Genomic DNA, 22,086 nt, shown 5'->3' with positions numbered 1-22,086 from the left:
AGAACTAGACTTCTACTTGAGCTAGACTTGGTTAGACACAGTAACAAATGGATTGGATCAAATAAAAGGTAAATAAAAGCATTTTATTCATTTGTCAAAATCTTACAATAGCAATCTGAGCCTGTCAGTGACAAAAACAAGCACTCTTAGTGGACGTACATTGACAGTGTGTTTTTCCCCAAGTGGTTACATCACAGCACATTTTGCAGCTTCGCACAATATTGGACTTAATTCAAAAACTGTTGTCTCCATTGGTCACTTAGACACAAAAACATGGGCAAATAGGGTCCAGGTTGAAAGATACAGACGTTTCCCTTTAAAGGGAAATTTCGGTTTATTTCAACCTGTCCCCTATCGTCCTAAATTTGTTTCAAGTGACTAGTGACATAAAAATAATAGTTAGCATGTTAGCTGTTAGCCTAGATACAGCCGGGGCGCATAGTAGCGTCAGACCTGTTAAAACGTAAGTGAACGGGCATACTTCAAGTGCAAAGTTAGTCCACTAAACAAGCTTTTTTTTCCACAAAGACCGCCTCATATCGTTAGGATAAATGTCAGAGAACATATAGAAAATGACATGTAAACATGTTGTCTTACCTTACTGGTGTGCTGCCATGTTTGTTTACCATTTAGCTCTGCTTTCCAAAGAGCGACCGAAATCTCGCGAGAACAAGCAGCAACAGCTGGAAGGCAGAACTGGACAGTAGCCTGAAAAGTTCATTCATTTATTTTATGAAAGATTTATAGAATAATGGCTGACTTTTTGCCAGACTTCGACTTTGTGGAGGAGGAATTTGATTTTGCAGAGTTTGATGGCCACCCTTATTTATTTGAGCCAGAATACACTGACAAAGAGCTTCATGAAATTGAAGAACGGAGGAGGAGAGAGAGAGAGAGAGAGGCACAACAGGTAGAGGACGAGAGATGAGGAATGGCTGCTGCAAGGCTGCGTAGCTCTGAAGATTGGTGGTGTACCTGTGAATGCTGTGCCCCAGTGCCCACAGAAGAGGAATGCCTCTGTTGCAAGGAATGGGACCGGTTGCAGCCTTATTTTCAAGGTCTGGATGTGACCGAAGACGAGACACCTCCACCTGGAGTAGTATCCAGCTGGGCTTTGTCTAGAGCTCGCGAGATTTCAGGCACAGTATGAGATAGCTGCTTGTTCTTGCAATATTTCGGCTGGGCATTGGAAAGCAGAGCTAAATGGTAAACAAACATTGCAGCACACCGGTAAGGTAAGACAACACGTTTACATGTCGTTTTGTTCTCTGACATTTATCCTAACGATATGAGGCGGTCTTTGTAGAAAAAAAGCTTGTTTCGCGGACTAACTTTGCACTTGAAGTATGCCCGTTCACTTACTTTTAACAGGTCTGACGCTACTATGCGCCCCGGCTGTATCTAGGCTAACGGCTAACATGCTAACTATTATTTTTATGTCACTAGTCACTTGAAACAAATTTAGGACGATAGGAGACAGGTTGAAATAAACCGAAATTTCCCTTTAAGCTTCACAAGAACTTGACGTCAGTGTTCCCACAGGGCCTTGATGTTGAGTCTGAATCTCTTTGGTTTCAGGGAAATTCAAGAAAAAACAAAAATACTGCAAAAATCCCATTCCCACTCTCTGTGTTTTTCCTCTTAGGTTTCTGCTGGAGGGTGAGGACGACCTTGCTTTCACCCCCACCTGGATACATCTCTGTGGCTTGAGGAGGGATTGCTGTGAAATATATGCCTCTGCATTCACTCAAAACATTAACCACACACTGCTTTTAACTCAATCCTCTCCAGAGGACCAGAGATCAGTCTCCAAGGGCAACCAAAAAACTGGGCAGAACTATGTCAATCGAGGCCCCACGACACTGTAGGGGAGGCCGGTTGCCACGCAACAAGCCGTCTCTCCACTGAACCTCGCAGTCCAGCTATACTTAAGAGCTAACTCTAATTTCATCAACAAGTCTCTGAATGTTATGCAAGCTGTGCCCTGTCTGGTCTCACAGAGGCAGGCTGTCCTATTATCTCCTCAAAACACCCAGAGAGACATGTCTGGGATTCCAGGAAGGGCCTCTGTTTTGGATCAAAGATTGAAGCGTAGAGCTCTCGAGTAAACCAATCAGTGCAAAACATTTAAATGACCAATTACCTGTGTTTTTAAACACCTTAATTTATCACATATCAGCAGTCATTGAAGATTAATCCTGCATCTGATGAGCACGTTTAGTTATTTCCCTGCACACACAGACCTATATACTTGCCTCTATAGGATTAAAGCCAATCGCAACAAAGTGGAACAGACAGGGAAAACATTTTTTACTTCTCTTTTCTCTTTGGCCTCCCACGCAAAGAGGCCAGAGCTCACAGGCTCAACTAAAGCCCACTAATGTGAGACATATTCATGTGCTCTGGGATTTTTTTTTTTTTTTAAAACTTCTTGTCTCAACTTGATATATATGCAGAAGGAGATGTATGAACAACCTTTCTCTTATTTTTGTTCGTATCTACAATTTGTTCTTATTTTGCTACTGATTTCTGGGGTTCAGCAATGTTCTCTCATTTTCGTTCTTTTTATGGAAAGAGAAAATATAAAGTGGTCAAGAGCACTCTTACCTAGATAAGAAAAAAACAGCTTGTTTTCACAGTCCTCAGATTTAATTAGAAAATTATTTGCAGCTATATATTGATGATCGTTTTGTCATGCAAAGCATTTAACGGTTTAGCTTGTTAAATATATATATACTTGCTGCTTTCCCTATGAATTATTTCAATTATTGTTGATGTATTAAATTGATTGAAATGTTTCTGCATTGAGCAGTTTTATCTTTTCAATACAGGGCTTTTACAACCAGAATTTCTTTTACAGTGTGGTATTAGTACTTTTACTAAGCCTAAGTAAAGGATCTAAATACGACCTTCACCACTGCTGCTGACACAGCTTTTACAGTATCATAAATATCTTGCCATTGCTGGGTTTTTGATTCTTCTGTGACGCCACTACCGATGCTTTGAAAATTCACGTTTACTTTGTTTATGTTTGTTTAACAGTACATCCATTTCACTACTGCAGAAGTTCTTCTTCCACAACCTGTCTTTATAGTATACTAATAGGCTGCTTATGATCAAGAGGGATTCATGAGTCAGCACACCGAGGTATGAGCAGATTTGGATAGTTAAGAATGTTTGGTACATCTGGAGTTGAAAATTAGGAGAAAATAAAAGAGAAATTTAAGAGAGTATTGATGCATTAGGCCTAATTAAGGACTAATTCAGGCCGAGTCCACACATACACAGATGCTTTTTCCCTCTGTCGTTCTCAAAAAAAATCCTGTCCACAAAAACACTGTCCCAATGAAAACCCAGTTGAACTGCTGTCATAACAAAAGCAACATATGCCATCCAATCAGGCGAAGACTAGGGCGGTTCATGCCATCCTAGGAAAAAAAACGATGACCTCCGTACATTCTGACACCTCTGTTCCTCAATAAAGTGGAAGAGCAATTGAACATTTATGTGAAGACAATGTAAAAAGTCCTGTTAGCAAGGTTAGAGCCAGCGCTGTTTTGGTCATGTGCGCCATTGCACAAAATGTTGCCTCATTCGTGATGCCTTATAGAGGAATTTAAAGACGTGCGCTCTGATGTTATGAGCAAATACGCCCTTTCTACATTTCAACACTGAAAACCTAGATTCTGAAAATATAAAGTATCAGTGTACGTGAGGACTTGGCCTGAGCTGGTTGCTTGAAGCATTGAAAATGTCCTTAACGTATCAACCTGAAACAATATTCCTAAAAAAAATCCGGTTTTCACACCTTCCTCACTTTGAGTAGTAGGGGTGTAGAGTCAGCTCAAAATATCACCTTTAAAGACCTCTCCACTGTATATGAGGAAGTACAGTTTTACCTTTGAGGACACCACAAAGAACCACTGTTATTTAAGTCATCCCACCAGGAGTTCCTGTCACAGCTAAGCTTAGACCCTGCGAGTGATTGTATACTGTAGTTCAGAGGAAGGATGGTGGAAATCTTTTAAGTGTGACTACAAACCAGAGTGAACACAATGGTCTCCCCAAGAGAGCACTACAACCACAACTTAGCACTATACATCTACGAGCGTGTTTACCTTCCTGTTCTTTGGCCCCTGTGTCCACACTTGTGCATTTCTGTTTGAAAGCAGAGAAATGTCTCGCTAAGCAATAAAAAAGTGAGGAAGTACTATTTTCCAGCCCTGGATCCGCTACAAGTCGTACCAGTGTTGGGCTTCTACACCTCTCCCCCTGTGACTACTGTGTGATAGGACATGTGATCTGTAATCTGGAGGGGGTGATGGTGATGGGGTGAGCAAGGAATGGGGTGATCTTTGAAATCAGCATGTGTGTGTGTGTGTATTCTCGTGAGGCTCTGCTTGAATATATGTGTGTCTGTGCTAAACCAGATGGGAAGTAACACTATGAAGATGGTCTCTGTTTGTTCACTTCAAGCATTCTGCAAGAAGAACTCAGTGACTCTGTAACACACGGAGCGGTTTATTTTATGGCCACAGCATGGAAAGCGTTGATAACTTCCGTGAGCAAAAAGGAACTTCAAAGTCTAATTTATTGCATAATTAAATCAGTGAAATTGAAAGATGTATTCCTTTTTCTGCCCTGAGCAAGTCGCAGATTGGAGAACTAATTTGCTAATGCACTGAAATACGACATGCAAGATTACTTGGAATAGTTCTTTACAGGACTTGTACAAGTTATCATTAAAATCAACTCATGAAAAGCAAATGAAATCAACTTTATCCTTAAAGCTTTGATGTCAAGATCATATGCGACCACACATGTTCAATGACCCATTGAAGAGTCACGCTGCGGGATTCAGAAGCAGATATCACAGTCTGAAATTTGCCTGTCCAACAGGAAGAACCATTCACCCTCTTGTGCCAGACAATACAGCAGACTGCCTGTGATAGCACATGCTGTTTTCTCAAGGAATCTAAGAGGATGGAAAGTAATGGAAAAGTAATTCTTTGTTGCGGTTTCTATGCCATAGGTATGCACACAGACACACACACACAGACACGCTGACCTTCTATTGCAGGTGGTGTGGCTGAATGGAGTTGATATTTTAAAGGTCAGACTACGGTGTTTGTCTGCCCTGCTTCTAATGGTTTATCAAACAGAGGCAGAGACAGACAGAGGCAGAGAAGGTTAGGTCGAGAAACTTCAGGAATATCCCTTTGAGGGAGAGGGAAATAGGTCTTTCATTTATTTAGGAAGCTAATTAAAGCTGAATATTGCTTGGGCCAGGGTAGGCCATGGACACCCTGATACTTAAGATATTATCAAAAATAACTTGAGGTGTCTGTGTGGGGTTTTTTTTCAAACTTGAGGAGACTTGTTCCCAGTAAATGTTTGTTCCTTACAGTCATAGCACTCCTTCACAAAAGTTAAATACTCTCATCTTCTTAGCACAAGGTGCAGAACTCGGCCTGGGCAGCCAATCAAATTAAGCAAGAGGTGGTATTTACTACTGATTTGATGCTCGTTGATGTAGTCAGAACAGTAGGACAATGGCAAATGCAGAGATTAGTGGTATCTAATTATGATGAAGGTGGCCCCATTATTATCATTATTCAAATACTAATTGGCTAAGGCATGGATGGAGTTGCACAAGTAGTCAGATGAATCTCTCGGGTGAGTCAATGTCATTTACTATGTTGAGCTAGCTAGTTAGCTGTTGGACCGTGAGAGAGTTACAGCACATGTGAAAGGGAAGGGGGAATTACTATATCTTATCTCGTCATAGTTTTAGGCTACTGACTTTAAGATAGAGACAGAGGGACCACATTTAAGGAGGGCCATGGTGGAGTTCACAGGAGATTAGTTTGGGTTTTTCTGTTAATCACATTCGATTGCTCGCACGTAGCCTCACTCCACAGGTGCACAATGCTGGTTTGCCTGTTGTACTTCACCAAAGTGTTTTTGAAGCAGCTGTGCCTTTAGCAATGTATCTTAATGCAATTGGGACCTAACAAACATACAAAAATAACGCAAAAACAGGATTGTTATGGATCTATTAATGCTAACTTTGCCAGTATTAGTCGGCTTTTATCAGAGTCTTCGTAATGTCAAGTAAACAAAATATATCAGTATCCATCCATCCATCCATTTTCATCCGCTTATCCAAGGCCGGGCCATGGGGGCAGCAAGCCAAGCAAAGCACCCCAGACATCCCTCTTCCCAGAAACACTTTCCAGCTCCTCCATGAGCTTGTGGCCTAGGACCTCATGGCGTTCCTAGGCCAGATGAGATATGTAATCCCTCCAGCGTGTTCTGGGTCTGCCCTGGGGCCTCCCACCAGTGGGACGTGCCCGGAACACCTCTAACGGGAGGCTCGCAGGAGGCATCCTGATCAGATGCCCGAACCACCTCAACTGACCCCCTTTCTACGTGAAGGAGTAGTGGCTCTACTCTGAGCTTCCTTCGGATGTCCAAGCTCCTTACCCTATCTCTAAGGCTGAGCCCAGCCACCCCACAGAGGAAACTCACTTCGGCTGCTTGTATCCATGATCGCATTCTTTCGGTAACTACCCAGAGCTCATGACCATAGGTGAGGGTTGGGACATAGATGGACCAGTGAATCGAAAGCTTCCTAGCTCCCTCTTCACCGGTGCAGCACCTGCATCCCTGCAGAACCCACACCAAACCGCCAATCCATCTCACGCTCCGTTCTACCCTCACTTGTGAACGATATATCAGTATGTGATTCTTTAACTCCCATACTGACATAGATTACTAGCCCATGTACTTTGATAGCATGATTGTGTCTCTGAAATTCAGTTATGGCTTTTATTTTTGATGTGCCACCCCAAGATTTTTAGTGGTACTCGACTGTTCATGGGGCGCCACCGAAAGGAGTATATGGCACAAATAGAAGCTACATGTCAATATTGCTATGGACACATTACATTACTTACATTAAGTAATTCATGTTACATATTGTCACTGAACGCATACAGGCTGAACTTGGCTTAGGAAACTTTTCTTTACAAAGACAATAGGCCATCAGGAAGGCTGACCTGATGGATACATCGAGATGTGTTGTAGGCAACATTCACTTCCCCACAATGCACTGGAGAGATAACCACAGCCTGTGATAGGTGGGAGGAAAACGGAAGCCATTAGTCTCAGGCTGACCTTTCTCCAAGTGGTTTGTAAACAGGCCTTTCAGCAGCGTAAACCCAAACAGTAAGCCCTTCACATGAGATTTATTAAACCACAAAGTTTTTCTTTTTATAGCATCTCTGTCATGTTGTTTGCCAAGCTGACAATCAGTGGTTGTGCTTTGTCAGTGTACTGTAACAGCGCTGCCATAAAAGCTATGAAGCAGGCAGAGCTTTTTGCTAATGTATCTGTAGGACAGGACTGTTTTTCTTTATTAAGCTTAACCGTATAACCATAAATCTGAGGTCTGTGGGTTTACAGCTGTTTGAGTCGACAGCCGTGTGAAACTGACAGAGAAAGAACTCAGCTGCCTTCCCCACAACGCACAGCTGCACGTTAAACAAACAAGCACCCTCTGCGGATCCACTCCTTTGTAAGCTCTTTGTCTCGTCAGGCACTTTTGACGGGGAAAAAGCAGAAGGGAAAGTGGAGCATGTAACTAAAAGTCAAGATCCTGACACCACTGATGTTAGACATCAGAAATGACCAATCATTTGGACAGCAGAACAGTGAGAGATGAAGGTTTCTAAAGGGCTTTGCTGCTCTAGAGGGAGCAGTAGAAGCAGCAGAAAGAAGATCTTAGCCTTCATTTAAAAAAGAACTCCAGATATGTTTTATAAACGCAAAAATACTTATACTAATACTGATAACCACCATCACTGTTGCTGTGGGTTATGCTTTTCACTTTCTCCGGTGCTGCTCATGCCAGTGAAAGAACAGCACACATCAAGATTGCTAGCGTTAGAGGAAACATCTCAGAGATAGCCTGTAGGGCAACTGGCAGTTGCTGACACAAGCCCCTTTTACACTGCCAGATTTCCCACGAATGTTGGGCCGTTTAGCTGGCAGGCTGCGAGCGTTTAGACACACAGAACCAGATTGGCAAGTTGATCCGAGGTGCCCAATTTTCTGCCTCGTAGGGTAGTCGTATTGGCGGAACCCTTTTAGTATAAACAGACTGAGGCGCCCTTCCACAACGGGAGGGGCTGTTTAAGACATGTGGGAGGAGCTGTTGATGATGCCGCACATGCGACCCACTGGCAGTGGATAAACAGGTGTTTACGTCACACGCTGAGCTACACGTTTCGTTACTTGCTCACGCCCCCCATTGCGCCGAAAAAGGCGCATTCTGTATAAACAAAAGTAGGTAGGCGGCATTTTGCCGCACTCCCCGATTTTGTTTTTATACTGCCAATGCTGAAAGAAAACTGATTGGGTTTTCCTGCAAATTTGCACAATTCCTGTTTAAAAAGGGCTATAGTTTAAGTGGTTGTGAAACATACAATAATATTTCCTTCGATGGGACGCTCTAGCGTTTACTTAAAAAAAATACACACTGTACCATGTATCTTGTCAAAACATTCACCATGCCAGTGCAAACTCAGCTCTTTGTCAAGCCCACTCTGAGCCGAAGGTTTCAGGTTTCCTCGCCGGTGTTGTATCAAAGCCTGTTCCCCCATCAGTATGTTTCCATGTCAGACAGCGATTGGCTTTCATATTAGTGATGCATCTAAACTATCTTTCCCAACGTACGTGTCGTCTTATATTTTAGGGAAGCGCACAGACATCGCCCCCTTCAGTGTGAATGTGAAAACACACAAACTTTGTACTGATAGAAGTCTTTGTAATCAAAGTCAGGGGATAAAAACAGAAGAAAAAACTCATTTTTGAGTGGGAGGGGACTTTAACCTCCATGATATGTTGTGTCGGACCTGCTGACATGGTCTTGGTAACAGATTTGAACAGTTTCCCTGCAACTGTACTTGCAACAAAAACAAAAACAAAAGTTATTGTCACATCTCAAAATAGTGACAGGAGCGTAGCCTTATAAATAGCTCTGTGGCTCAGAATCTAGAGTGGGTCGTCCACCTATCAGAAGATCAACGGTTCAATCCCAAGCTCCGTCAGTCTGCATTTCAAGGTATCCTTATAGGCAACCTACTAAACCCCCAATTTCTCCCGATGCCTTTTCCGTCAGTGTATGAGTACGTAACTAAGTAGCAGGTGGCATCTTGTATAATAGGATGAATGTGACAGGCAGTGTAAAAGTGCTATACAAGGCAAAGAAAGGCTACAAACTGAGCTCATATGCTGTTTCTGTGGCTTAAACCTGCACAAACACAACATTTTAACACCTTTTAAAATGTATATGGTTGCCTATTTTCACACTCAGCAATCATGGAGCACCGTCAACATTAATTTGCAGTTATGTCTGTGTCTATCTGACTCTGCTCCACTATCTCCACGACCTCGGCTATCTTTTGCTGATAACAGCAGCCTGTTGCTACTACTGGAAACCAGTGGATATGAGTGGTGAGCATGAAACAAAACAGTAAAATTGTGGGTAATGAAACGAAAACAATGAACGGAAAGATACTAAAACAGTGAGTTGAACTAGAGTCGGGTGCTAATTCTCTATGAGCGACACCTTTCACATTGCACATTGTCATTAAATCCATTGTTAATCCAAAATAAAGATTAGAGTAGCTTTCAAGTATGTAAGTAGATCACCAGCGGGAAGGAAAGGAACATAGTTTTAAAGGAAGAGGAGGGTTTGTACTGTGACATGAACAAACCTTTCACCTCCTCACCACAGTGTGCCAACAGGGGAAAGGTGAGCATGTGGCGAGACGTTACAGCAGCAGGGTATAAGACAATTAGGTGAAGGATAAGGAGTTGAGGAGGAGGATGACAGGAATTTGCTTGAAGCAGGAGCCGGTGGGAGAGCAGTTGTACTCTCGCTCCCCCCTTGGGTGTTCCTGTCAGGGCTCCAGGGAAGCAGACATAATTCACTTAATTGGTTCTCACTGTCTCACATATAAGACACAGATTTTTCTCCTCTCTGGGCCAAAGGTAGCAAGGACTTCCCTCTGCTGCCTCAGCAAATTAAATAGTTTTTCCTGTCTGTACTGTCAAATATTTTCGAGTACAATCATAAATCACATGAGATACAACTGTGTAAACATTATAGACTCTTTGGTGTGTGCATGAAACCAATGAATTAAAGAGATTAATCCTATCTGAGACTGTAAAGAACAACTCGGAACATGAAATTATAAAGTTGTGTGTGTCTGTTGATGGATTTACACCATCACATAAACAGTCTCAGTAATTTATACATAAATCACATGACGGCACCCCTGCCCATGTTCTCTGAAAACAGGACGTGAGTGACCCCTTTCCCCACATTATCTGGATGACTGACGAATGCTTTGTTCATTTCTTTAACCTGCGACCCGCTAGACTCATTCTTGCTGGGCTAAATCAGTGTGCTTTAACCTTTGTGTGTACCAGGAGCTTAAACCAGTGCGTGGTTGTACAAGGCCACATGCCAATGCGGGAACCGCATGGGAATAGGATAAAGCCAGATCCGCAGAAATGAACAAGAGTGGAGTATTTCCTACTGGGCTTTCTGACAGACTTATCTGAATGATGAATTTTAGGATCCAAGAGTCATTGCCTTTTGTAGAGAGTTCCAAATTACTGTTGGCTCAGACCTGTGATATGCTGTTATCTATAGAGCCTTTATGTAAACTGGCTAAATTCCACATTTTGCCTAGTGTAAGCAATCAGCACTGATAGTAAAAGGCAAATGCCACTTAGTTTGTGATTCATGTATAAGCTGTACAGCACAAGTCAAGACAGTAAAGTCAAACTGAAATTTTAAAATAAATAAACTCTCTCCATACTTGATTTCTGTGTTGTTTACTTTCTGTTCTCAGGTTGTGGACAAGCATGGCAGTGACTTCCTAAACATTTTCAATTCAAACATTCATTCCGTATATTTAATAAAGGAATTGTCTGACATTTCGGTAAATGCTCATTCGCTTTCTTGCCGTGAGTTAGATGAAAAGATTTGTACCACTGTCATGTGTGACCATCAAACATAAGGCTACAGCCAAGAGATAGTTAGCTTAGCTTAGCATAAAGACTGAAAACAGCTAGCCTACAAAATTCCGAAAGTCTTTTCATTACAGTGAGGTTGTTAGGGAGCCAATCTTGAAACCCACTGGCTAGTGATTTTGTCTCTGGGAGCAACAGACAATATATCCGGATAGAGATATCAGATAATGGATGTCCGGGCAAAGACTTCCTCTTCCATGCAGCGGTCATTGTTAACTGTCCAATTTGTAACTTGAGATGCAAGAATGCAGCTGTAGTTGTAGTTATAACTAATCTGTATAAACAGGTATCTGCCTACAAATGTGGATACATTTAAAAAAAGCAAATTAAAAGAGAATAAAAAGCTAAATTGTCGTCGGACGATAGCTAGTGGGTCACGAGATCGCACTTCGGCTAATGTGTTCCATCTCTTTTACTCTCCACATGGAATGTTTACCTGCAGTGCTGCGCGAACTATAAATGGTCAGAAACCAGAACACATCTGATATCTGTTTCTAGAGATTATTTTACTGATTCCAGTCTTGTGCTAAGCTAAGCTAACTGCCTGCTGGCCGTAGCCACGCAGTGTTCATTGTAAAGACATACAGGTGGTATTGATCCTCAGATTTGCCACCCTTTCTCTAAAGTGTCAGACTATTTCTCAAGCAAAAGACAACTTGATTGAATGCCCTTACAATAATCGAGTTCATGTGTGCAAGCCTCCCTTTTGTATTTGAAGTATCCAAGGCCAACAGATACCTGTGTTCGTCTGTTGCGACTCCTTTAAAAAGCAAAATATTTTTTCATTCAAGGACTCAACGATATCAGAAGGGCTCATGTAACACACACACACACACACACACACACACACACACACACACACACACACACACACAAAGACCAAATACACAGAAACTTGAGTTCCTCAGGGGCTTCTCTGAGCAATTATTTGACCTTGTTCCCATGGGGTATGTCTAGGAGCATGGTACACATCCTGTAGAGACACAGCAACCTTCTTCACAAGAACTGAGTGAACTGTATAAACCGTGCCTGTCTCACGCTTAACTCTCTGAGGGGCAAAGATCAAATGAACTGAACGAAGGGGCCTGTCTGCCATGCATACTGTACTAGTGTGCAACAGCAAAGCAATCAGCCATGGTAAAAAGAAACATTTTCCTTGTGACATCAAGGAAAAATGAAGCATGCAAATGTTTCATCACAAAGCTGTAATGGATGACAAAAGGCTGCCGTGTGCCATTAGTGTGCCTCTACAGTAAATGTGACCAAGCCAGAGGTGCATGTGCCTTGTGCCAACCAGAAACACACTTGAGTGGCCCAAGTGCCTCTCCTGTGTGAGTTAAAATGATGCAGATCCTGGTTTTAAATGGTCCCAAAAAGGACACGTCTTCACTCAGAGCTGCTTACACTGTACTTGATGTACTATTCACCTATGTTGACTCAAAGAGTAAAAACAGATTACATAAGTTACCATTTCAGCCAATAAGGTACACACTGTGACATCCAGTGATACGACAGTGTGCCCAATATTTACAAAAGATACCCTTATCTCATGGTGCGTTGATATATAATATCTGCGTACTACTGTTTTTATATTGCAAGCTTATATTTTGCTGCATCGTAACAATGGTGAGGACATGCTTTTTCACAGGGTAACAACAAAGATATGGGTTTTACAATTCAACAACTGTGTTACTGTGACAACGCATCATATTTTATCAGATCATTTTGCATATGAACATATTCTACAAAGTTCATTCAAGCACCAGGAGTGATGGGGCAAATGTATGATGGATATATAGTGAAGTAATCAAGCAAAAGCATCTCACAAAATAAAAATACTGACTAATTTAATACTATTCTGCATTCTGAACTCAGTTACTTTCCACATCTGGGCTATAGCCTACATTGCCCAACTGCCACCAGTACAATGACCAGTTCAGCCAATCTCCCATCAGCCCTCTTCCACCATACACACTTACTCTCACAGACAAACACACACACACCTCCACAGCAGTAATCCCACCAAGTTGTCGGGTTCTATGGGGGTCAGCGTTTGCCGGACGCAGCTTTTATTTGGGCCCGATTACTTTTGGGCACAGTCATCGTATGGCCTCTGTCGACAGGGATAACGTTCATTGGGGTCGGATTGGCGTCCGCCTCACTGCTTCCATTCACTGGGCCAGGCACAATCATTTCGAACTGGCAGACCTAACACCTAACCCACAGAGCTGGGCCAGCCCAGTCAGCAAATAAAATACACCCCCTCCCTCCTCACCCCTTTAGTAATCAGAGGGAGGAGGGGGAGAAAATGAGAGAAAGGGTGAGACAAAGACAGATACAGGGAGATGTAAGAAGAGAGGTGCAATGGAGGAGAGAGTGGGAGACATGAGCGGGCAGCACCTGCATTTGGGAAAGAGGGATATAAAAAAGAAGAGAGAGAGGCTGTGTGTGTGTGTGTGTGTGTGTGTGTGTGTGTGTGTGTGTGTGTGTGTGTGTGTGTGAGAGAGAGAGAAAGAGAGAGAGAGACAGAGAGAGAGAGAGCTTTTCATCAGCTGACTGGCCAGCAGCTCTTTTGAATCAAAGCCGTTTCCGCAGCAGCTTTTACTGAGTTTTGAGTGTTTGACCCTGATGGCCTCTGTGGCAGACTACTGATTTGTCACATAACTCGGATGTTTGGGATCCCTAAATGTGGCTGCAAGCCCAAAATCACACCTCCTACCCTGACGATGTACATCAAAAAGATCAAGATGAATATATATATTTATTTATATAATGTGCCTGACTTAAGGAAAGCAAGAGAAACACGTAGCCAGCAACATTTTTACATTTGAGGTTATACCATCCCATCAGTAATATAGAACATATAACATTAATAAAAATAATAGAGACTATTCTAATGGTTGTATTTGATGTGTGATGATTTTGAATCAACAGGCCTCTGCTGCTCTCTTGTGGTGCAACTGAAAGGTTGTGTTCTTTGAGTGAGAGCTAAGAGGAAGGACATTTATCTCTGAGCGTCAGTAGGTATTTGTGTTTTCACACTTGTTATCATGAAATTTGAGACTGAGTGCAGAGTAATTCACACTTAAGCTTACAAAAGGAAGTTGCTCAGTTCCTCGTTACACTAAAATGTTAGTGTTATTGACCTTATAAGCTAAAACAAGTTGGATTTCCTTCAGTTTGTGAGTTTATATGTAGTTAATTATATACATACCTAACAAACACAACACGCCATACGTCCTATTGGTGAAACTTGGTGAGGATGGATACCTTAGCTTATCGGGCCAAGATAAATATAGGATCTCCCTCATATGATACTGTTCCCATGTAGAACCTGCTGAACCTGTTTAATCGCTGACAGCTGGTGTTTCTGTCTGTACACTGCAGAACTAAAACATTTGGAATAAGGCAAGCCAGACGATAAGATGAGATGAGATGAGATATATCTTGGTTGTGGTTGCTGATACATAGCTTTCATTATATCTGATAAGAGACATGCTGATCATGCTGAAATGAGTGGACAAATAAAGATAAGGGTGAAGTCTGGTAATTTGGACAATTGGTTCTCTGCCATATTTCTATAAAGAAAATATGTTGCAGAGTAAAATAATTTAGAAACTTTGGACCTACAAACACCTCAATTACCCCTACTTCACTCCCGTGACATGTTCAGGTAAAATGGGACAGCTGGTAAAGTAACATTGGGGGACACATTTTGTTTTTTAAATGGTTAAATTAATTTATTAGTTCAGTCATTAATCCATTGAATTATTAAAGTTATCCAGGAAAATCAACATACCACGTAGTTTTCCTTGCAAGCTCTCTTGCTCTGCCCATTATAGTTACCTTAGACCAATAACAATAATTGTTGTAAAGGACATGTGTAGTAACAATGCAGTAATATTTTAAGAGCCCAAGTGTGCAAACCTTTTTTCCTTGTTTTACCTGATGTCTCAGATAACCTGACTTCAGCCTATATTTTGGACCAACATTAAGAAGCCAATAAAAGCTCTTCAGATGCTCACATTCCCTTAAAATAAAACTAATAGGTAATATTCAATTTTAGTTTATATTCTTTAAATATTTTATTTTACATATTGAAGTCAAACACATTAATAAACAAAATATAACCATCAAATGGCAATATAGAAATATAGAAACCAGTAAAAAATAAACAACTTCAAAATTTAATCAAATAAACAAAGTGCAACATGGCAACAAAATAATGTAACTAAACACAACATTGAGAGTCACAGGGCAACATCTACATTAGGGATCATATAGTCAGGCACGTTCTCAATACAGGAAGACTGTACAGAGATTTTAAGTGATATATAATCTTGTACAATGTTTCACTCTTATTTCTCAACCTGTAATTGATTTTCTGTAGAGGTATACAGCAAGAATGTCAAACATATGGCCCGGGGGCCAGAACCAGCTCAAAAAAGGGTCCAATCTGGCCCACTAGATGACTTTGCACACCTATTATTGATGCACCTGTGAAGGCTAAGAGATACCAGGTTTAAACAGTGAGTAGGTACTTCATGTAAAATGCTGCCTCAGAGGCTTTTCCACCCTGACCAGAATATGGCTCTCTGAAATAACAATAAACACTTATGGTGGTCACATTTAAAGATATAGAACATCGTAAAAAATATCAATCAATCAATATCAGACTTCTATCGTAAAACTATATTGGTGGAACCCTGCTGCTGAGGCACTGACAGACTGTAAATGGTTTACAAGACAAGGGATGACTTAACCTGCTTTGTCCATAGCTTCCACTTTTAAATTATTTAAAAAAAAAAGTCACATGTAATGAAAGTGAGTAGTAGACTGACTGAATGTGGAAAAACTGAGACATACTGTTGGGTTTGCACATATTTTTCTGGGGATATCATCTATTGTGTAAATGGATGAACGTTTTCAGAATTGACTTCTTTACACTTGAAAAGGGAAAAATTTAAAGGTGTCGTTATCTATAGGTTAATATGTAATGGTTTTACTGGTGCAGCCCACTGGAGATCAAACTGGGCTGTATGTGGCCCCTGAATGAAAATGAGTTTGACACCCCTGGTACACAGCTATTCATTTTATTCATTAAAAACCACATTCCAATTTGGAGGGGGGAATTTGATTTCCATTTTTAACGCAATACATTTTTATTAGCAATGGCCAGCAAAATGTTTGTGAGCCTTATAGCATGGTTATTGTTTGAGGCTGGACTTGGTAAAGTCACCCAGTAAAGAAATCACCATGACTACTAGATAAGGTGTCACATACACCCTGCCAAACCCCGTTTAGGGCACTCCCCAGTAAACTGAAAAAATGTTTATTTATTTATTTATCTTTAAATAATAGTGCAATAAATAGTTTTTGTTACCACAAGCTACTGTGAGAACGTGATTTTGGGCCTTGTGATGGAGCTGTTGCAGCACATTAGGAAAATACACAGGCTGCTCCTTTAATTGGAGCATACCATTAATGACAGAAAGGGGGGGTGTTATTAGCAATTTCCACAACTCGATGGTATTTCACTGATATCTACTGCATAAACGAGGTAGATAATGTAATTATAAATTACATGTTATTGTTTTATTTGAATGACTGAAATATTTTACAACGACACCAACCTGGAAGGTACCATTTAACATTGCGTGGTCCCGGAAATCCCTGTATTTACAAACCAGCGCTGTGCCTGTATCCAGCATCAGCACAGCAGGGAGCTAATGAGCGGAGCTAAGGAGACATCGCCTGACACCGTGCAGACGTTTTAAAAATTATTTTCTCATCACATTAGACGTGAAGTGGGTCAGACATGTCTGCGACACCGCCGAGTGACAGCCGCGGCCCGGAAGGAGACGCAAAGCAGCCTCAGACAAACGCGACAACGGAGTACTGCGCGAAGTTGCAGCAGTGGATGTGGCAGTATTACTGGGGCTATGCCAACTGGCAGAGCTGCTTGGCTCTGTCAGCCTTCCCCTTCCCTCCTCACTGCAGTTTCCCTCCGCCGGGCACGAGCGCTCAGACACCGCGTCCACCTGCATCGACATCCGGCGGTGGGCAGCAGGCTTTTGACGCCCTGAACGGGTACAGCTACCCTTACCCCCTCAGCTTCCCTGCACCCTACCCTCACCCAGGTGGTGCCCACACGGAGCAGACCTCAGCTACGGATGCCCGGCGGCCAACCCAGCAGCAGCAGAATGGGAATCCACCTCAGGCAGGTATGGACAGTGAGCTGCAGTAGTATCCAAAGGCCTGCACTAATGTGTGTGGGCATTATTCTGTACAAGCTGGGTCATGTGCCTGATGGGAAGCAGGGTTAAGTATAATGCCCTGTGGAAACAAGCTTAAATGCTCAGAGTCATTAGGGTCTTTTAAGTGCTTTGTTAACCTCTGATAAGTTCAGCAGACCTGCTGTAGCCAGTCAAGGTAATTTATTTCATTATTTAAATTAGACAGGCTAATGCAGAAATGTGTCCCACTGGGTACAAGAGTATTCACAGTACACTTGTCTTTTCATGTGCTTCCCTGCAGGACGGGAGTACACCATCCCCTCTCCTCTCCAGAGGTTCCTGGCTGAGACGGTGGACTTCTTTATCCTGTTTTGTGTGAAGGCCACCATCGTGCTGTGGATCATGCATCTGAGTGGTATGAAGTGAGTGAAGCTATTAAACAGATTCAGGCATCAGTTAATGCAAAATACAGAATTTGCATCTCCAAAAAGTCTGCATTACATTCCCCAGATGCATCCTCACACTGTCTCACACGGTCTCCTCTCTTTAAAGGGACATTGCCAAATTCATCACCCACTTCATCGTGGAGGAGATAGATGAGAACACATCCATGGAGGACCTGCAGAAGATGATGGCTGTCGCTCTGGTCTACAGGGTGCTAGTGTGCATCTATGAGGTGAGTCTCTGCACTGCCTTGACAAAGGTGGTACAGATGCAACATGCAATATTTTAGCGCGTCAAGCTGTGTGGTTCGTATTTATAACCAAAGTTGCATAATACAGTGCTTGATAGTTGATTCATATTGACATATTGCTCAAAATTAATTTCACATCGATCCATTTACAACATTTAGAAGTCTACGGGGAGGGAATGAATGAGTTAAGGGACTTCTTCCTAACACATCAGTTGTATTTGTACTGAAAATAAATGATATAACATTCCCCATTTCCTCCATTCACGCTCAGCATGAGCCGCCTCATTGTCACATGCTTGTGTGTAATAATAGGAGTCTGAGTTCTCCTGCAACACGACATTACCTCCCACAGAGGACACTGATGCAACGTTGCATTCATAGTTGCCGTAGATGAAGTCATGTATCGCGTCTCTTGTTTGACTTCTGCATCAGCGGTTGTTTTCCCAGGTGGGAGCCAGCCTTGGGACACTCAGACACCTCTGCTCGCACTAATGCCATCTGGCATGTTTCCTTCTGTCTAAGCTTCTGCACTTGTTTGTGTAAAGCTGACAATTAGTTTCTTGCCTTTTAACTCCTGCTGCATGCTATAATTAATAAGTTCTGCCTTTAGCTGTTGTAATGGGCATTTTATAAGGACGGTCAGGAGCCCACAGGGTTATTACCAATGTGCATCTCACATTAGCAAATAAAAAGAAATTGCGTGCAGTATTAAACTGTGTAAATCTGTCCTTCTTGTCCAATCAGACCATCTGTATCTGGGGTGCCGGTGGTGCCACACCAGGGAAGTTCCTGCTCGGCCTGCGGGTGGTGACGTGTGACACATCCACTCTGGTGCGACCCAATCGAGTCCTCGTAGTCCCAGCATCTAATGTTTCATTCTCTGCGTGAGTAATCACACACTGGATACTTTTAAATTTGATTGTCCACGTTTGAGTCTGTTCTGGTGTCTAACACTAAGTTCACACTGAATGCAGTCTCAATCTAACCTCTTGTTTTGTCTTGTTTCTTTTGTCTTAACTTTCACAGCTCTACAGTGCGAGCACTCAACAAGAACTTCTCCATCGCCTTCCTCTTTCCCGTCTTCATCACCTTGCTCTTCTTCCAGCACAACAGGACTGTGTACGACATCGTGGCAGGGACCATTGTTGTGCAGCGCAGAGGGGGCAGATAGCCTCTCCTCAGGCAGCAGACTCTCGTATACTTGACAAGGTATAATGACAAAGCGCTGCAGGCCCACGTGTGCTAAGTGTCTTAAATTTAAACCAGCCACATCTGAACAATGCATTTGCCCATTTCTTCATTGGATCAAACAAGGACTCAAACTGCACTTTAAAACTGGATGCGTACTGTTTTAGGCCTGGGTCATTTGGAGTCAAAATAATCCAGCTTTACATTTTTAATATTTTTTTTTTACCACTGAATCAACAGATAAGCTGTCAGGAGGAAACCCTCTATAGTATTGTGATTTTTGATAATCGCAAAGTATGTTCAGCTGAAAATGGTGCTGTCCGATGTTTCTGGGTTATTTTGAGACTTTTCTCATATGGTGTGAATTTTAACATGTGTGCTATGTCATAAACTTTTTTTTTTTTTGTGAAGCTTATTGTCATAATGTTTGAATCTTCTTTAAACCGGAACATGCAATCAGAGTAATTTGACACCACCTATCATCACAGAAGAGTTTAATGCATAAAGCTGCATTTTCTTTTAAGCATTTTTCTTTTCTTCCAGGTAACAATGGTGACTCACATGTTTGGTTTGCTCATGTATTGTGTTGACATTGTGTCTCAGACTGAAGGAAATTAACGCCGGGCTTATTTGCATCTATTCTTTGTGCCTATGGATATTTTAATGAGGAAGTATTATTTCGCTATTTTAAATGTCGTCGTAATTCTTGTGACTCAGGGCAACTGTTTTGCATCACAGAACCACTGATTGTCTGAACTGCACTATGAATTCCTACTGCTCATGTCAGATGTCTACTTATGCACGATGTCAATAGCCTGCGAGCCAGAAGACAATATTGGCATTGTATGTTTCTGCAAACTATAGAAAAATTACATCTGTACATTTCACACGTATCATATCAACGTTCCTAAAGTGAAGTAGTTCTGATTACATGTGTATGAGCTGACAAATGGGGATTGTGGATGGCGTGAGACCTAGGCAAGATGGCTGCCAAGCTGCAGACCACCGTTTGAAACCAAGAAATAATAAAACCTTTTTTTTGTTGTTGTTGTTTTTAGTGAGACATTGTAGTATTTCCAGCTGTGACTGTGGCACCAAACTGGGTATTTTAGGCTAAAACTTTTTCTTTTTCTCACCATAACCAAGTGGTTTTTGTGCTCAAACACAGTTTCAACATACTTGTTGTATAATAACATACAAAGGTTACACATCTGTGGTTTGCAGAAATGTACAATGCCAACATTTATCCTGGCGACTGATGTAAAACTCTGGTATCAAAGATAATTAATGATTTATTAAAATGTGACAATGTTGGCTGAGCATTCCAGTTTGAAGTTAACTTAAATCCACAGTATGGCGACTTATTTACCATACTAATACATGATTTATGCAAAATATTAAGGCCATATTGTCTCAAATATACATACCTTCACATTTGAAAGACAAACTTATTCAAATATTTTGATACAACTAACCATTTTGCACATGATATCTCAATTTACAAGACACATTCTGACAAAACCAAGATAAAACAACTGCCTGCTGATCACTTACAAAATAACACTGATTACCACTCATGAAGTAGCTGTTGAAAACTGAATAAAAGATCCCAAATAAGTTTCTTCTTTAAGACTTTGATTTAACGACTTTTGCCCCCTTGCTTAAGTGAACATGTAATTGGTGTCCTTAATTGGTCCAAAGGGGGTGCTGCCTCATTAAAGGGGGAACATGTTTCTTAGCAACCTTCATCTGTGCAGCTCTTAAAGGTGCACAGAGGAAATGTTTGAATGTAGCATGGAACTTCTGAGTGTTGGAGAGGAGCATGCAAAGTGTTTGAGTGTCATAATGCAGTGTCTGGTGAGGACTAAAAAGGGTGTTGTGTTACTAACAGGAAAAAGTTTCAGAGGTCAAACAGTAAAAAAGGGCTGATTTAGCAAAAAACTTAAATGACAGGATTTTCAGAATACATTAAGAAATCAATTTTCTTTGTCTCATGCCTGAGAATGTGGGTGACAGAGCTACCGTGCTATAGAAATACAGGATTAAAGGGATTAGTTTTAACTTAAAGACCTGTAAAGAACATTACACGCCCTGGTACAACAGGCACGTGGTTTGCACCTTAATGTCAATATCTGACTTTCAACCTGACGGCATCCTTAAACTGAAGTACAAACCAACTTCTAGTTGAAAACTACAACAGAAATCGTCCAAACCAACCAAACTCCACTATAAAGATGTCATTAAATGTACAGTAGGAATATTATTTGCTGTTTGCATTGATTTCACAACTGCTGTGCTTTTTCGCCCATGTTGAAAAGAGAATTTCATGTGGACTTGTTAAATACAAAAATGTTGCATCTTTAAACATGACTGTTCTCCACAGCTGCTATAACACTTTATGCCACATGGGGGTGACATTACACAACACAGATTATTACAGATTGGTGTGGCCTAGATACAGTAGATGGTAACAGATTGTAGTTATCAGATGCCGGCATTATTTTCAAAGATGAACAACAAAAAGTATTGTCTGTGTTTTTGCTACTATTAAATACTGTTTTTTATTAGAACTGAGGGCAAAAAACAAACGCTGACTTGCACAAATATATTTCTGCAGCACCTGCCTTCCTGTCCTGTCTGTCACTTCACAGTTACAGCAGCAGCTAATGATGTGATACGCATCGTACGCACACATTGCTGACAGACGTCTATTTTAATTCTTAGACAGCAGTTGCTTTTCTCTGTGACATCTCCAGCCGTTTTTGGGTCGCTGACTTGTGCAAAGTCACTGCAAAAATATCTGTGCATGAGAAATCGTTAGGCTGCAGGTCATGCAAGGTGATTTACTTGGATAAAGAA

The 22,086-nt window shown here is 41.5% G+C and overlaps 1 protein-coding gene across 1 annotated transcript; it reads left to right on the top strand.

The window, feature by feature from the left end:
* The first annotated feature begins 16,573 nt into the window (after positions 1-16,573).
* On the top strand, positions 16,574-20,832 carry fam8a1a (family with sequence similarity 8 member A1a). Its single transcript, XM_049602258.1, has 5 exons — positions 16,574-17,333; positions 17,647-17,767; positions 17,898-18,021; positions 18,784-18,923; positions 19,066-20,832. The coding sequence occupies exons 1-5, from the start codon at positions 16,928-16,930 to the stop codon at positions 19,208-19,210; spliced, it is 936 nt and encodes a 311-aa protein (XP_049458215.1). The 5' UTR covers positions 16,574-16,927; the 3' UTR covers positions 19,211-20,832.
* The last annotated feature ends 1,254 nt before the right edge of the window (positions 20,833-22,086 follow it).

This window comes from Epinephelus fuscoguttatus, linkage group LG17 (genome assembly GCF_011397635.1).
Source record: "Epinephelus fuscoguttatus linkage group LG17, E.fuscoguttatus.final_Chr_v1".
Taxonomy (NCBI): domain Eukaryota; kingdom Metazoa; phylum Chordata; class Actinopteri; order Perciformes; family Serranidae; genus Epinephelus; species Epinephelus fuscoguttatus.
Note: the sequence above shows the minus strand (reverse complement) of the source record. Positions and strands in the feature narration are given on the sequence as shown.